Source organism: Mirounga angustirostris, unplaced genomic scaffold, assembly GCF_029215605.1.
Source record: "Mirounga angustirostris isolate CCGP_5_RB_7025 unplaced genomic scaffold, mMirAng1.0.hap1 SCAF_11, whole genome shotgun sequence".
Classification (NCBI taxonomy): Eukaryota; Metazoa; Chordata; class Mammalia; order Carnivora; family Phocidae; genus Mirounga; species Mirounga angustirostris.
In genome coordinates this window covers 60742571-60759210 of record NW_026991719.1, presented here as the reverse complement: position 1 = coordinate 60759210, position 16640 = coordinate 60742571, and the positions used below count along the sequence as shown (strand labels likewise).

General features: G+C 37.7%; 1 protein-coding gene across 5 annotated transcripts in view; it reads left to right on the top strand.

The window, feature by feature from the left end:
- The first annotated feature begins 10253 nt into the window (after nucleotides 1-10253).
- Nucleotides 10254-16640, top strand: part of ABCB7 (ATP binding cassette subfamily B member 7) — a 167880-nt gene continuing 161493 nt past the window's right edge. For 4 of the 5 annotated variants that reach the window (XR_010406193.1, XM_064574271.1, XM_054508529.2 and 1 more), the window contains exon 1: nucleotides 10254-10454. Coding sequence is in view for 3 of the 5 variants with exons in the window: in XM_064574271.1 (XP_064430341.1) it covers nucleotides 10287-10454 (168 nt within the window). In the remaining 2 variants the exon portion in view is untranslated. The remainder of the gene's footprint in view (nucleotides 10455-16640) is intronic. The other variant, XM_054508531.2, reaches the window with a different exon arrangement.

The following is a 16640-nucleotide window of genomic DNA, read 5'->3' as shown; positions in this document are numbered from 1 at the left end:
ACTGTGCTGCAGATCACCGTTTATGGCAACCCCAAGCTGTGAGCCCACTCCTCGGCTCTGTCTCTGCAGCCGGCTTCCCTGCTCCAATACCTGGGAGCTCTGCCCCACTCAGGCACCCCCGGTCTTTCTGTGACCCCGAGGGCCCTGTGACCACACTGTCCCAGTGAGGGTTGCACTCTCCGCTTAGCCACTGGAGCACTGTCCCTCAGCGAAGCCGACTTCTAAAAGTTCTGATTTTGTGCTCCGCTGCTCTATCACTTCCTGGTAGTGGCTGACGGGGGCCCCCTGCCTGCCATCTATCTTCCCGAATATCGCCTCGGATTCACTTCTGTGCACGTCCTACCTTCCAGAAAATGGTCGCTTTTCTGTTCAGAGAGTTGCCACTATTCTTTTCTTCAATCTCCTGTTGAGTTCGTAGGTGTTCAGAATGGTTTCATCCCTATCTAGCTGAATTCCTGGGAGCAGATGAAATTCAGGTCGCCTAATCCTCCGCCATCTTTCTCCTCCCCCTTGAACCTATTTTTTATCAGAGGCAAAATTCTAAGATGGTCCTCAAGATTCCTACCCCATACATTATATGCCCTATATAATCACTTCCCCTTGAGTTTGGCAGAATTTGTGAATATGACGTGATATCACTCTCTTGATTTAGAAAGGTTATATGGCAAAGGTGAAGGAAATTGCAAATGTATTAAGGTCTTTAATCAATTGACTTTAAATTAATCAAAAGGGAGATTATTCTAAGTAGGCCTCACATAACCAAGCAAGCCCTTTATAAGAGGATCCAGACATTTCCTAAAAGAAAGATTCAAGGTAAAATGATGACCAAGGGTACAAGCCCTGCAAGAAATATTAAAGGGGAGGGGCGCCTGGGTGGCTCAGTTGTTTGGGCGACTGCCTTCAGCTCAGGTCATGATCCTGGAGTCCTGGGATCGAGTCCCACATTGGGCTCCCTGCTCAGCAGGGAGTCTGCTTCTCCCTCTGACCCTCCCCCCTCTCGTGTGCTCTCTCTCTCATTCTCGCTCTCTCAAATAAATAAATAAATAAAATCTTAAAAAAAAAAGAAATATTAAAGAGGACTATTTGAGTGGAAAGGAAAGACCAAAATTGACAAAGACTAGAAAGGAACAGAGAAAATCTCCAGAAACAATGACAAAACAAGTAATAAATGGCACTAAATGCATATATAACAATGGTTACTCTAAATGCAAATGGACTAAATGCTTTAATCAAAAGACATAAAGGTGTCAGAATGGATAAAAACAAGATCCATCTATATGCTGCCTACAAGAGACTCATTTTAGACCTAATGACACTTGCAGATTGAAAGTGAGGGGCTGGAGGAATGTTTACCATGCATATGGAAGTCAAAAGAAAGCCAGAGTAGCAATACTTCTATCACACAAACTAGATTTTAATCCAAAGACTTTATCAAGAGATGAAGAAGGGCACTATATCATAAAAAGGGGTCCAACCAACAAGAAGATCTAATAATTGTCAATGTTTATGCACCCCAAAGGGGACCACCCTTAGTAACACTTAATAACAAACATGAACACATAATAACAAACATATTATTGATAATAATACAGTAATAGTAGGGGATTTTAACACCCCACTTACAGCTATGAACTGACCATCTAAGCAGAAAATTAACAAGGAAACAATGGCTTTGAATGACATACTGGATCAGATGGACTTAACAGAAATATGCAAAACATTTCATCCTAAAGGAGCAGAATACACATTTTTTAAAAGTGCACATGGGGCATTCTCCAGGACAGAGCCATACTAGGTCACAAACCATGCCTCAACAAGTACAAAAAGATTGAGATTATACCATGCATCTTTTCCAACTATAGTGGCATGAAACTTGAAGTCGAGCACAAGAAAAAATCTGGACAGACCACAAATACATTGAGGTTAAACAACATACTACCACACAATGAATGGGTCAACCAGGAAATCAAAGAGGAAATAAAAAAATACATGGGGACAAATGAAAACACGATGACCCAAAACTTTTGGGATAGAGCAAAAGCAGTCCCAAGAGAGAAGTATATAGCAAAACAGGCCTACCTCAAGAAGCAAGAGAATTCTAAAAAAATCTAACCTTACTCTAAAAGGAGTTAGAAAAATAACAAAAAATGAAGTCTAAAGCCAGCAAAAGAAGGGAGATGATAAAGATTAGAGCAGAAATAAATGATACAGAAACCAAAATAAATAAATAAACAAAAAACCAATAGAACAGATCAATGACCAGGTGGTAGTTCTTTGAGAACATTAATAAAATTGATAAACCTCTAGCCAGACTTATCAAAAAGAAAAATGACCCAAATAAATAAAATCAGAAATGAAGGAGATCACAACCAACACCACAGAAATGTAAAGTATAAGAGAATATTATGGAAAATTATATGCCAACAAACTGGGCAACCTGGAAGAAATGGATAAATTCCTAGAAACATATAAACTACTAAAACTAAAACAGAAAGAAATAGAAAACTTGAACAGACTCATAATCAACAAAGAAATTGAATCAGTAATCAAAAAATCTCCAACAAAAGTCCATGTTCAGATGACTTCAAAGGGAAATTCTACCAAACATTTACAGAAGAGTTAAAACCTATTCTTAAACTACTCCAAAAAATGGAAAAAGAAGGGAAACTTCCAAACTCATTCTATTAGGCCACATTACCCTGATTCCAAAACCAGACAATGACTCCACTAAAAAAGAGAACTACAGGCCAATATCCCTGATGAACATGGATGCAAAATTCTCAATAAAATACTAACGAATCAAATCCAACAATACATTAAAAGAATCATTCACTACGATCAAGTGGGATTTTTTCCTGGGCTGCAGGGTTGGTTAAATATTCACAAATCAATCACCATGATACACCACATTAATAAAAAAAAGGAAAAGAACCACATTATCCTTCCAATAGATGCAGAAAAAGCATTTGACAAAGTACAACATCCTTTCATGATAAAAAACCCTCTACAAAGTAGGATTGTGGGAACATACCTCAACATCATGAAGGCCATATACAAAAGACTCACAGCTAATATCATCCTCAATGGGGAGCAACCGAGAGCTTCTCCTCCATGGTCAGGAACAAGACAGGGATGTTGACTCTCACTACTTTTATTTAACATAGTGCTGGAAATCCTAGCCTTAGCAATTGGACAACAAAATGAAATAAAAACACCCAAATCCACAAGGAAGAAGTCAAGCTCTCACTATTTGCATATGACATCATACCTTATGTAGAAAACCCAAAAGACTCCACCAAAAAATTACTAGAACTGATACATGAATTCAGTAGTCACAGAATACAAAATCAATGTAGAGAAATCTATTGCATTTCTCTACACCAATATTGAGGCAACATAAAGAGAAATCAAGGAATCAATCCCATTTATAATTGCAGCAAAACCCATAAGATACCTAGGAATAAACCTAACCAAAGAGATAAAAGATTTGTATTCCAAAAACTAGAAAACACTGATAAAATAAATTGAAGATGACACAAAGAAAGGGAAAAACAATTCAAGTGCATGGATTGTAAGAAAAAATACTGTTAAAATGTCTATACTACCCAAAGCCATCTACACATTCAATACATTCCCTATCAAAGTACCACCAGCATTTTTCACAGAGCTAGAACAAACAATACTAAAATTTGTATGGAACCACAAAAGACCCCAAATAGCCAAAACAATCTTGAAAAAGAAAAGGAGAGCTAGAGGCATCACAATTCCGGACTTCAAGCTATATTACAGAGCTGTAGTCATCAAGACAGTATGGTACTGGCACAAAAACAGACACATAGATAAATAGAACAGAATAGAAAACCCAGAAATGGACCCTCAACTCTATGGTCAAATAATCTTTGCCAAGCCAGAAATAATATCCAATGGTTAAAGACAGTTTCTTCAACTAATGGTGTTGGGAAAACTGGAGAGCAACATGCAAAAGAATGAAACTGGATCACTTTATTATACCATACACAAAAATAAATTCAAAATGGATGAAAGACCTAAATGTGAGACAGGAAACCATCAAAATCCTAGAGGACAACACAGGCAGTAGCCTCTTTGACACTGGCTGTAGCAACTTCTTAGTAGTTATGTCTCCCAAGGCAAGGAAAACAAAAGCAAAAATAAACTATTGGAACTTTATAAAAAAATAAATACTTTTCTGCATAGAGAAGGCAACAATCAACAAAACTAAACGGCAATACTAGGAATGGGAAAAGATATTTGCAAATTATATATCTGATAAAAGGTTAGTATCCAAAATATATAATGAAACTATAAAACTCAACGCCCCAAAACAAATACTCCAGTTACAAAATGGTCAGAAGACATGAATAGACATTTTTCCAAAGAAGACATCCAGATGGCTAACAGACACATGAGAAGATGCTCAACATGACTCATCATCTGGGAAATACAAATCAAAACTACAATGAGATATTACCTCACAACAGTTAGAATGGTTAAATTTAACAACATAGGGAACAACAGGTGTTGGCGAGGATGTGGAGAGTGGGGAACACTTTTATACTGTTGGTGGGAATGCAAACTGGTGCAGCCACTGTGGAGAACATTATGAAGTTTCCTCAAAAAGTTATATATATAACTACCCTATGATCCAGCAACTGCATTCCTAGGTGTTCACAAAAAGGATACAAAAATACTGATGTAAAGAGATATGTGCACCCTGATGTTTATAGTAGCATTATCAACTATAGCCCAAATATGGAAATGAGCCCCAATATCCATTGATTGATGAATGGATTAAGAAGAAGTAGTTTATATACACAATGGAATATTACTGAGCCATCAAAAGAATGAAATCTTGCCACTTGAAACAACGTGGATGGAGCTAGAGAGTATAATGCTAAGTGAAATCCATCAGTCAGAGTAAGACAAATACCATATAATTTCACTCATGTGGTGCAATTTAAGAAATAAAACAAATGAACATAGGGAAAAAGAGAGAGGTAAAGCACAAAGCAGACTTAAGTACAGAGAAAAATCTGATGTTGCTGGGAGGGGCATGAGCATGGGGATGGGTTCAGTAGATGATGGGTATGGAAGAGGGCAGTTGTGATGAGCACTGGGTATTGTATGTAAGTGATGAATCACTAAATTCTACACCTGATACTGGTATTACACTGTATTACTAGAATTTAAATAAAAATTTGGGGAAAAATAACTAATCCCTTACATAAGTTAAAAAATTTAAATAGATAACTATAATTAAAACACTCTATGGTATACTTAAAACACTCTATGGTATAGTAATAAGGAGCATGGGCTTTTGAGTGAGACCCTCTGGATTTGGATATAAGCTCTACCACTTCCAAGCTATGTATCCTTGGGTAACCCCTAAGCTTCCTTTTCTTCATTTGGAAAGTGTTATATTAGAACCTGCTCTGTATGGGCTTTTGAGAATACAAAATTAGATGATATGAGTTAAAGTACCCAGTTCAGTGCTTAGAAAAAAATAAATGTTCAATAAATGTCACCCCCAAAAAAGGGGGAAAAGTGATAAACATAACTTTATTAAGTCAACTATTTATTTTATACTGTATTCTTTTGAAATCGTAATAGTGATAAATGTGGATATGTGTGAGTGTGTGTATACATACATATAAAGAAACTATAAAACTGTAAAACATTATTGATAATTTTTTATTTGAATGCAAATGCTGGAGCATCTTTTCATGTGTCTGTTAGCCATCTGGATGTCTTCTTTGGAAAAATGAGTATCCATGTCTCTTGCCCATTTTGTAACTGGGTTATTTGTTTTTTGGGTGTTGAGTTTTATATTTTCAATTATACTGTTGGTGGGAATGCAAACTGGTGCAGCCACTATGAAGAACATTATGGAGGTTCCTCAAAAAGTTAAATATAGCACTATCCTATGATACAGCAATTTTTGTTTGAAAAAAATCATCATATATACTCCAAATACATAGACAAGTTGGATAAAAATTACAACAACAACAACAAATTACAACACCCTTCCCGCACAGTTTTGAAATTGCATAGTTGAGTTTGAAGTCAAACAAAGAAACTCTCTAGGGGTCCTAAACAAAGAGGAAACTCAAAGCCAGAACAATAAACAGTGTTGAAGCCACATGACCCATAGAGGAATCAGATACAGATGTAAGACAAAATCTGGGGTATTTTTTTCTTTTTTTAAAAAAAGATTTTATTTATTTATTTGAGAGAGAGAAAGAGGGAGCAAGAGAGTGAGCAAGAGGGGCGGCAGAGGAGTAGCGAGAGGGACAAGAAGACTCTGTGCTGAGCATGGAGCCCAACACAGGGCTTGATCTCACAACCCTGAGATCATGACCTGAGCCGAAATCAAGAGTTGGAGGCTTGACTGACTGTGCCATCCAGGTGCCCCTTTTTCTTTTCTTTTCTCTCTCTCTCTCTATATATATATATAAAGATTTTTATTTATTTATTTGACAGAGATAGGGAGAGAGCACAAGTAGGCAGAGGGGCAGGCAGAGGGAGAGGCAGAAGCAGGTTCTCCGCTCAGCAGGGAGCCCAATGCGGGACTCGATCCCAGGACCTTGGGATCATGACCTGAGCTGAAGGCAGCCACTTAACCAACTGAGCCACCCAGGCGCCCTAAGATCTAAAGCAAATACAATAAAATGTTAAGATATGACTAAGCTGGGTTGCAGGTACATGGGTGTCCATTATCTTTTCCTTCATAATTTTTAGTTATGATGAAATATTTCTTAATGTTAAAAATGCACAAAAAATGAAGTTAATTTTAGGAAGTTATATGTGCTCTAAAAGTACTTCTCAAATTTTAATGTGCATATGAATTACCTAGGGAGTTCTTATTAAAATGCAGATACTGAATCATTAGGTCTGGAGTGGGGCCTGAGATTCTGCATTTCTAATTAGCTCCCAAGTGATGTCAATGCTGGTGGTCCACGGACCACTCTTTGAGTAGCAAGATTTTAATGGAAATTAAACAAGGCAATGTGATAGCAGCAGGGACAGGAAATAGTTTCTTTAAAGAAGGTACTCTTGAAAAGCTTCTCTAAACAATGATATTTGAGTCATTAAAAAGTCTCAAAGAAGGGAGGATGTTCCAAGTAGAGGAAAAAGCAAGTGCAAAAGCACTCAGGTGGGAATAACTTCTAGCATTTTCTAGAAACAGAAGAGGCCACTGTAGCCTTCTTAAAGGACTTAAGTGTTTCTTCCACATTTCAGGTGTAATTAAGTGAAAATATCACAGTATTTGGAGTCATAAAACCTAGGTTTGGTTTTCATCCCATTAGCTCTGGGACCTCTGTCAAGCCACATAAATATGTGTGTTTCCTCATAAATATGTGAATATATTTTTAAAGATTTTATTTATTTATTTGACAGAGAGAGAGAGAGAGAGAGAGAGAGAGAGAAGGAGCACAAGCAGGGGAGTGGGAGAGGGAGAAGCAGACTCCCCGCTGAGCAGGGAGCCTGATGCAGGGCTTGATCCCAGGATCCTGGGATCACGACCTGAGCTGAAGGCAGATGCCTAACCAACCGAGCCACCCAGGTGCCCCTAAATATGTGAATATTAATGAATAATGCCTATTCTCCAGTGTTGATGTGGGTATTAAATAAGATATTAAAAAGCACTTTGTAAATTGCAAAATACTATACACATGTAAGTATAATTATTGCATAATTAAAGTGCTGTCATGTGATCTGAGTCTCCAACAGCTATTTATAGTGCTTTTATTGTGTGCTCCTATGTCTCTTTAATTATTTTAGACACTTATGTGTCAAGTTGCTGTAGGCCAACTTGGCCTGTCTGTTGCTGCAGTTCTAACAGCGCACAACTTTCACTATGCTTCATGTTCTATTTCTGGGTACACTGAAAATTTTCTTTGACTCATTTGGCTCATGTTTGACCCACTTTAGCTCCTTACAGAGTAACTACTTGGATATTCCAATGCTAGTCATATTTCTTAATCAGAAGAGTTGACTTTCAGTGAATACTACTTCAGTAAAAATATGTTGACTCCATTCAAAGACCTCATAACTGTTGATCCATGCCAATAATGCCTTTAGATAATTCTAATGAAACTTCTCAAGAATCCTGAGAAATCATCTATAGGGTTAGGTGTTTCAGAATTCTGAGGTCTTAGCTCATTTAAAATCTTATGATTCTATATGGCCCCTAGAGACTTTCAATCAAACCTTGTCTTTGAGTATAGACAACATCTTTAGTGTAAAGAACAGCGTAATAGCAGCCATAATACCTCTGTTCTAATTCTGACTCTAATACCACATGGCCCTGGTCTTCTTTATCTACTAGGAATGAGGAATACCCCCAAAAAACTATTGTTAAGAATGAGCAAAATAATGTGTGTTTCTGCAAGTATAAAAATTCAAAATATTATTTTGCCACCTTCTATCTAACAATCTCTCACAGGATATAATGGTACATAGATTACTATATATATATATATATATATTTAGATTTTATTTATTTATTTGCTAGAGAGAGCATAGGTGAGAGAGAGTGAGCGAGAGTACAAGCAGGGGGAGCTGCAGGCAGAGGGAGAAGCAGGCTCCCTGCTGAGCAAAGAGCCCGATGCGGGACTCGATCCCAGGACCCTGGGATCATGACCTGAGCTGAAGGCAGCCGCTTAACTGACTGAGCCACCACCCAGGTGTCCCTAGATTACTATATTTTTTTAAAAAATTAGCGCATTATTGGACAATGCTTTACCTGGGTAGAAAGATTCAGTGGCAACATAATTATTTGCCTGTCTTGTGTAAAAAGTTTGAGAACACAGCAGTGAATATAAAATTGCAACTGCATCACTGCCTACAGGATTTTAGGCAACGCTGACACTTGGAGATGCAGTTTTCCAGACAACTGTAAATATATTTAAATATTTTGTTTGATGATAGTGGTGAGTGATGTAAGAAAAGACCTTAGGGTTCGAAGCCAACGGCCAAGAAAGAATTCTAGAAATGTCTTTGGTGCAAGAAGAGTGGTTTTATGAAAGCACAGGGACAGGACCCATGGGCAGAAAGAGCTGCAATGGGTCATGAGGAGTGGCCCATTATATACTTTCAAGTTGGGAGGGGGTTAGGGCTAGCATAAGTCTCTAAGGAATTTTGAAAACAAGGTTTCCAGGATCCTGAGGGGGCTAGCTATTGTTGGGAAAGGTCATTTATTACTGTTGAGTAAAAACTCAGTCATGAGACTCTTCAGATGTGTATCTGTGGGTAATATGCTTGGAGGGTGATGGCCAACATGTACCTGGGGTGATGGGGGTAGAGATAAAGGAAATTTCCAAAGGAATTTTTATATGTTAAAGTAGACTTACAGGATCCTGGGGGTGGGGAGCTAAGATGCCTTTTGCCCTTAGCAAAGTATTAACACGGAGGCAGCTGAGTTCCTAGAGGAATGTCACTCTGCCTGTTTCAAGGATTTGTCAACGGGTTGTAGATAGTAAGGAAATTTAATAATTTTTCTTCTGCCTTTGTTTCCCACATCAGTGAGAAAAGAATATAAACCTGTCTTTAAACATGGGCTTTTCTACATACATTTGCAGAAACCAAATGGAAGAGCTAGAGAGCGATGCAAATTAGCAAAGATGTGTGTGTCTTTGTGTGTGTGTGTAAAACTGTCCCAAGAGCAACAGACCAAAGGAAAACTGCCCCAAGGTTTGCGCAAAAGTGAACAATCAGCCTGACACTCAACCATCAGCTTTCAGGGGTTTCAACCCAGTGTATCTCACGGTTCATGAAGTCTCCTCCCTGGGGAAGTTAGTATCCCTAGTTTAATCTACCCTAAGAGTTAGTGCTACGGAGAGTGAAGATAAGAATATGCAGAGGGAAAATGGAGTGAAGCGTCGCACTGAGTTGGAGGCTGTAAGAGAAAAGTGGAATGCTTGGACAAGATAGGGTTGGCAGATCTAGCAAAATGCTGTATTTGAGACATAATTATACTAAAAAAATGACTGGTTTATCTCAATTTAACTGCGCAGCCTGTATTTTATGTGTAAAATCTAGGAAAACAGAGAAAGACAACGTTATTCTGATATTACCCGCTGTGTATTTTACCCTGAAAGATAAAAACGGTTGAGCCCAAGCGTCTGACTGGACTCTTCCCTGAGAAGCTATTTCCGGTCTGGGGCCCCGAGAAAACGAGGGGGAGGGGAGCGAAGATTAAGGTAGCGGGGTTGGGTCCGCCAGCGTCCCAGAATCCTTTGCTCTCGGTTCCTCTTTCCTCGCTCAAGATGGCGCTGCTCGCGATACCTTCTTCACGCTGGGCAGTCGCAGCGGCCGCTTTCGAAAAGCGCCGGCATGTCGTGTTTCTGATCCGGTCTCTAGTCTCTGTCCGTGGCGCAGGTTCTCAACGGAGATCACGTCAGCGCGGCGCTTCAGGAACCGCTCGAATTTCCCAGGTGAGATGCCATTCACATGGTAGAGTAGGGTGAAGGACAAAGGGATCTATAGGGAAAAGTTTGCCCTCGTGTCCTTGGGTCAGAGAGAACGCCAAGAAGAAAGGTTGTCAGGGCTAACTCGAAACATCAGTAAGTGAAGGAAATTGGGGTTAGTAATTTGAGGAAGGGGTGAAGAAAACCTTCGTGGTATAGCACAGGGGAATGGGACGGAAGGTTTCGGGCAGAGGGCACCTAAGCGCTAGGGACTCTCTTAGGATTTACATGTTTTTTTTCTTCTGAGTTTAAGAGATGGGGTAGACAGGATTCCCAGATTGCTTATCCTTCTAAATGCAAGGAAAACTGGGCTACTTTCCAAAGTTAGTGATGGAATTTGGAACCAGTATGTCCATGGTTCAGATTTTACTCATTTGGAAGTAGCAATGAGGGGGGCACTGTAAGATGACGGCAAACCTACCTGTAAACAAGAGGCAAGTTGAGTTGGCACCAGTTAACTCTCTGCTGACAGTGCTTCTTGATAGGCCAAAACCTTAACTGTCTTTCTTTCCAAAACATTGACCGCCCTAAATTCATATGTAAACACGATTGTCCTTTGATCTGAAAATAGTGTTCTGTGCATACAGGTCGCTTTGGAAACCATAAAGCTAGTTTTCTTCAATTAATGAATAGTTTTTGTTGTAGTGCCTCTTAATATTTGTGTCCATTGTTATCCCTCACTCAGCGGTTTAAAAAAAATTATTTGTACTTGTACTTTAGTATATCTTTTATTTCCTATATATTGACAGAAAGTTTAATTCCCACCACTTCTTCATCAGTATCACTGAAGTATTGTCGGTTTTGTATGAGAAGCACCCTCATAAATTTTGATTCTGCGTGAACAGATATTTAATATCTATTATGTACTTAGGGCTATGCTCGATAATGGGGGTACCAAGAGAAACATATCTTAATGCCTTCAAGATTGATCAATTTAGTTAAGGAGATTGAATCTATCCATTACAAGAATAACTAAAAGACAATGTAGGTTAAATATCAAATGAATAGTATAAACAATAAAGACAGTAAGCATCTAGAGGAAATGGTGATAATTAAGGACCAGATTACAGAGAGGAGCTCTTGCTGGTGATAGAACTGGGGAGAACATTTTAAGCAGGGAGAATATGGAATGACACTAGGCATGGGGAGTGCTGGAGAAATTATATCCATTTGTTCATCCAATAATTACTGAACACCTTTACAGCAGTGAACAGAATAAAATATAGGCCTATCCTTAAAGAGTTTAGAATCTAGTAAGGGAAAAAGGTAAGTAAACAGGCAGATATAATACAGTAGTGCAGTGATGGGGAGGGTACAAAGTACACATATACAGAGTATACGTGAAGGGCATCAAGTCTAATTTTGAGGTGGGAAAAATGCCTTGAGTAACTGATATCTAAGCTAAGCCAAGACCTTAAAAATGAAGAGAAATTAGCTAAAGAGGGAATAGTGTGTGCAGAGGCCCGCAGGTAAGAGAGAACATGGACCTTTTGTAGAACTACATATAATTTTAGGTTACTGAAGAGTTTAAGAAAGAAGTGGCAGATTAGGCTAGGGGAACAAATCCAGATCATTTTATTAAGGTTTTAAAAACACTTTATAGTTGAAAGTTGTAACACATCATTTCTTGGGAACCATTCTTGTTCTGTAGTCCTCTAAAAAGTCTGATGAAGTTAAGATAAAATTTGTAGGACTTTGTCAGGCTGGGAGGTTGAAGGGGATGGAGAAGTCATTGGGAGTTTCAGAGGAAGTGATGGAAATAAAAAATTAGCTTTCTCTGTTTTCATGAACACTGTCGCCACAACTTTCTTCCTCCACTGTCTTCTGTATATCCTACCATTCCTTTTGGTTACCATTTCCAAAGTGTGAAAAACAAGGGAAAGATGTTACTTTTGTTTTCTACTTCTTAAAGGCATGCAACTCTTGCCATAATTTAAAAAAAATGTAGATTTAACGGGGAGATGAAGGAATGGTTATAAGGCTTTTAGTAGAATCTGATATAACCTGAGGCACCTTCACATAGTGACTTGTGATTACGATTACAAAATAGGGGCTCCTGGGTGGTGCAGTCGGTTGAGCGTCTGACTCTTGGTTTCAGCTCAGGTCATGATCTCAGGGTTGAGAGATTGAGCCCTCCATTGGGCTCTGTGTGGAGTCTGCTTGGGTTTCTCTCTCCCTCTCCCTCTGCCCTTCCCCCCTCCAATAAATAAATCTTTAAAGAAAGATTACAAAATAAATATTAATACATATTTTTTAGGACAGTCATTATTATATAGCATAATATTTTAGAGCTGAAAAGAACCTTAGTGCAGTGTTATGAAATCATGTTAATAGGTTGGATCAGCACTTTTTTATATGAAATTCAGTAGAATAAGAAAAAAAATATCAGTACTTTATACATATTAAGGGAAGTAATGCCTTATGTACTATTGTTTTTATGTGTATATATATATACACACACCCCCACATGTATGTGATTACTGGGATGCATTGTAAAATGTGTTTTTCACACAGGATTATACCCTAGAATTATGCTGTGCAATATGGTAGTCACTAGCTTCATGTGGCTGTTTAAATTTAAATTAAATTAAAAATGTAATTCCATTAGCTGCATTTCAAGGGCTAAAAAGCACATAGGTATGGAACATTTCCATGGTTGCAAAAAGTTCTGTTCAAACGGTGCTACTTTAGAGAAGATCATATCCAGCCTTCTAATTTTACAGATGAGGTAACTATATCCTAGTATAGATAAATGACAGCCTTTAAGGCCACTCATTCATTTATTGCCTTCTGTGTGTCAGGTATTGATAAGAATATGAAGGTAAATAAGATTCTGGCAGACCTTAAGCATACAGTAAATGTTGAATTGTAAAGATATTTCCTTTTTTAAAGATTTTATTTATTTGAGAGAGAGAGGAGAGAGTGAGAGAGAGCACGAGAGGGAGGAGGGTCAGAGGGAGAAGCAGACTCCCGCTGAGCCAGGAGCCCATCACCGGGCTGGATCCTGGGACTCCGGGATCATAACCTGGGCTGAAGGCAGACGCTTAACAGACTGAGCCACCCAAGTGCCCTCTAAAGATACTTGTACTAGAGCACTGTTAATAGAGGGAAATACCTTAAACATTAAAGTTTTTTATTAAAATTGTTAGTATGGTAAGATTTAAATTGTAATGATTTATTATACAATTGTCTCTCTACTACATTAGTTAATATTAAAAAGACAAATTTTGAGTGATAGAATTTTTTTCATCAATAATTATATGGTAGAAACTGAGGTATCATACAGTTAGTCCACAGCACTTTTTATCTAAGTTTAAAAAGTTCTTAATTCTTGATCCGGACACTGATCATAACTTTTCTTCATTTGCTTTTTAAAAACATCTTTTTTGAGATTAATTCACATACTATATAATTCACCCATTTAAAGTGTGCAATTCAGTGGATTTTAGTATATTTAATGATCTGTACCACTGTTACCGTAGCCAATTTTACATTTTTATTACCTCAAAAACAAACTTGCTATCCTTTTGGCTATCACCCCCTATCTCCCTCCCTCACCAGCCCTAAGAAACCACCAATCGATGTTCAGTTTCTATAATTTGTCCATTTTGGACTTTTCACATAGATGGAATCCTATAATACGTAGTTTTTTGAGACTGGCTTCTTTCAGTTAGTATTATGTTTTCAAGGCACATCCATGTTATGGCATGTATTAAGTATTTCACTTGTTTTTATGGCTAAATAATACTCAGTGTGGATATACAATATTGTCTTTATGCATTTGTCAGTTGGTGGGCATTCAGGTTTTTTTCCCCATCTTTTGGCTGTTAGGAATAATGCTGCTGTCAACATTCATGTACAAGTTTTATATGTACATAAGTTTTCATTTCTCTTGGGTATATATCTAGGAGTAGAATTGCTGGGCCATATGGTAACTGTGTTTAATTCTATAAGGAACTGCCAGACTGGTTTTCAAAGGACTACACCATTTTACATTACCATCAGAAGTACAGGAGGATTCCAATTTCTCCACATCCTCACCAATAGTTATTCTTATCTTACTTTTTTAGTTTAGCTATCCTAGTGAGTGTGACGTGTTCTCTCATTTTGGTTTTGATTTGTATTTCCCTGATGACAAAAGACACTGAACATCTATCCATGTGCTTATTGGCCATTTAAGTATCTTTTTTTGAGGAAAGTCTAGTCAGGTCTTTTGCCCATTTTTTAATTGGGTTACCGGTCTTTTTATTGTTGTCAGAGTTCTTTATAAATTACAGATTCAAGTCCTTTATCCGATACATGATTTGCAAATATTTTCTCCCATTCTGTGGGTTATCTTTTGACTTTCTTTTTTTTTTTTTTTAAGATTTATTTATTTATTTATTTGACAGAGAAAGACACAGCGAGAGAGGGAACACAAGCAGGGGGAGGGTCAGAGGCAGAAGCAGGCTCCCTGCCGAGCAGGGAGCCCGATGCGGGACTCGATCCCGGGACTCCAGGATCATGACCTGAGCCGAAGGCAGTCGCTTAACCAACTGATCCACCCAGGCGCCCATCTTTTGACTTTCTTGATAATGGCCTTTGAAGCACAAAAGCTTTTCATTTTGATAAAGTCAAATTTACCTATTTTTTCTTTTGTTGGTCATATTTTTTTGTGTTATAGCTATGAATCCATTGCCAAATCTGAGGTCATGAAGATTTACCTGTTTTCTTCTAAGAATTTTATAATGTAATCCTAGTGAGATATAGAAACATTACTCTTGTATAGTCTAGTTCCGTTTCCCCACTTTGTTGTTTTATTTTCATAAATATTACATTTATAAATGTTACAATCCTAACAATACATTATCATCATTATTACTTTATATAATTTATGACTTTAAAAGATGCTGAGAGAAGAAAGGAAGTAAATATTTATTTTGTTATACTAGCCTTTGTATTTATCATTTCTAGTTCTCTTCATTTCTTCTCTTGTGTTTGATTTACCATCTGGAGTCATTTCCTTATCCCACTATAACTGTGCTCCCACCTATCTCTTATGTGATATTCTTGGCAAATATATTGCATCTCTATATGTCATAGGCTCAACAATTTTATCCATATTATTTTATACAGTTGCTTTTTAAATTGGTTGAAAGAAGAAGGTAGGGACGCCTGGGTGTCTCAGTCAGTTAGGCAGCTGCCTTTGGCCCAGGTCATGATCCTGGGGTCTTGGGATCAAGTCCCGCATCGGGCTCCTTGCTCAGCAGGGAGCCTGCTTCTCCCTCTCTCTCCCTCTGCTTGTGCTCTCTCTGTGAAAATAAATAAAATCTTAAAAAAAAAAAAAGGTAAAAAAAGTGTGCATTTATACATTCTGGTGCTCTTTGTTTTTTTTGTGTGTGTGTGTGTGTATTTGGATTACAGTCTGGGGTCACTTGTTTTCAGCCTACAGAACTTCCTTTAGTATTTCTTATAAGGTGGTTCTGTTAGTAGCACATTTTCCCAGTTTTTGTTTATCTGGGAATGTCTTTATTTTGTCTTCATTTTTGAACAGTATATTTTCTGGATAATAGGATTCTTGCTTGACAGTTTTTTTTTTTTTTAGTGCTTTGAATATTATCCTACTGCCTTCCAGCCTACACATTGTTTTTGCTAAGAAATCAGCTGTTATTCTTACTGGGGTCCCCTTGTTAGTAAGGAGTCTTTTTTTCTTCTTGCTACTTTCAAGATGTTCCTCTTGTTTTGGCTTTTAATGTTTTTACTATAATGTGTTGGTGGATCTCTTTGTATGCTTCCTCCTTGGAGTTTGTTGCACTTCCTGGATGTGTAAATTACATTTTAATAAGTAAGTTCTTTTTAATAAGCTTTGGAAATTTTCAGCCATTATTTCATCGAGTAGTTTTTCTTTTCCTTTATCATTCTCCTTTTCTTCTGGTACACTCATTATGCATATGTTGGTGTGCTTAATAATGGCCCTCATTTCTCTGAAGCTCTGTTCATTTTTCTTCACTTTTTTTATCTTTGTTCTTCATATTGGATAATCCCTATTGTTCTGTCTTCAAGTTTACTAATTATTTCTTCTGCCAATTCACATCTGATGTCAGTCCCCTCTAGTGAATTTTTCATTTTATTTACTGTAATTTTCAACTGTAGAATTTCCATTTAGTTCTTTTT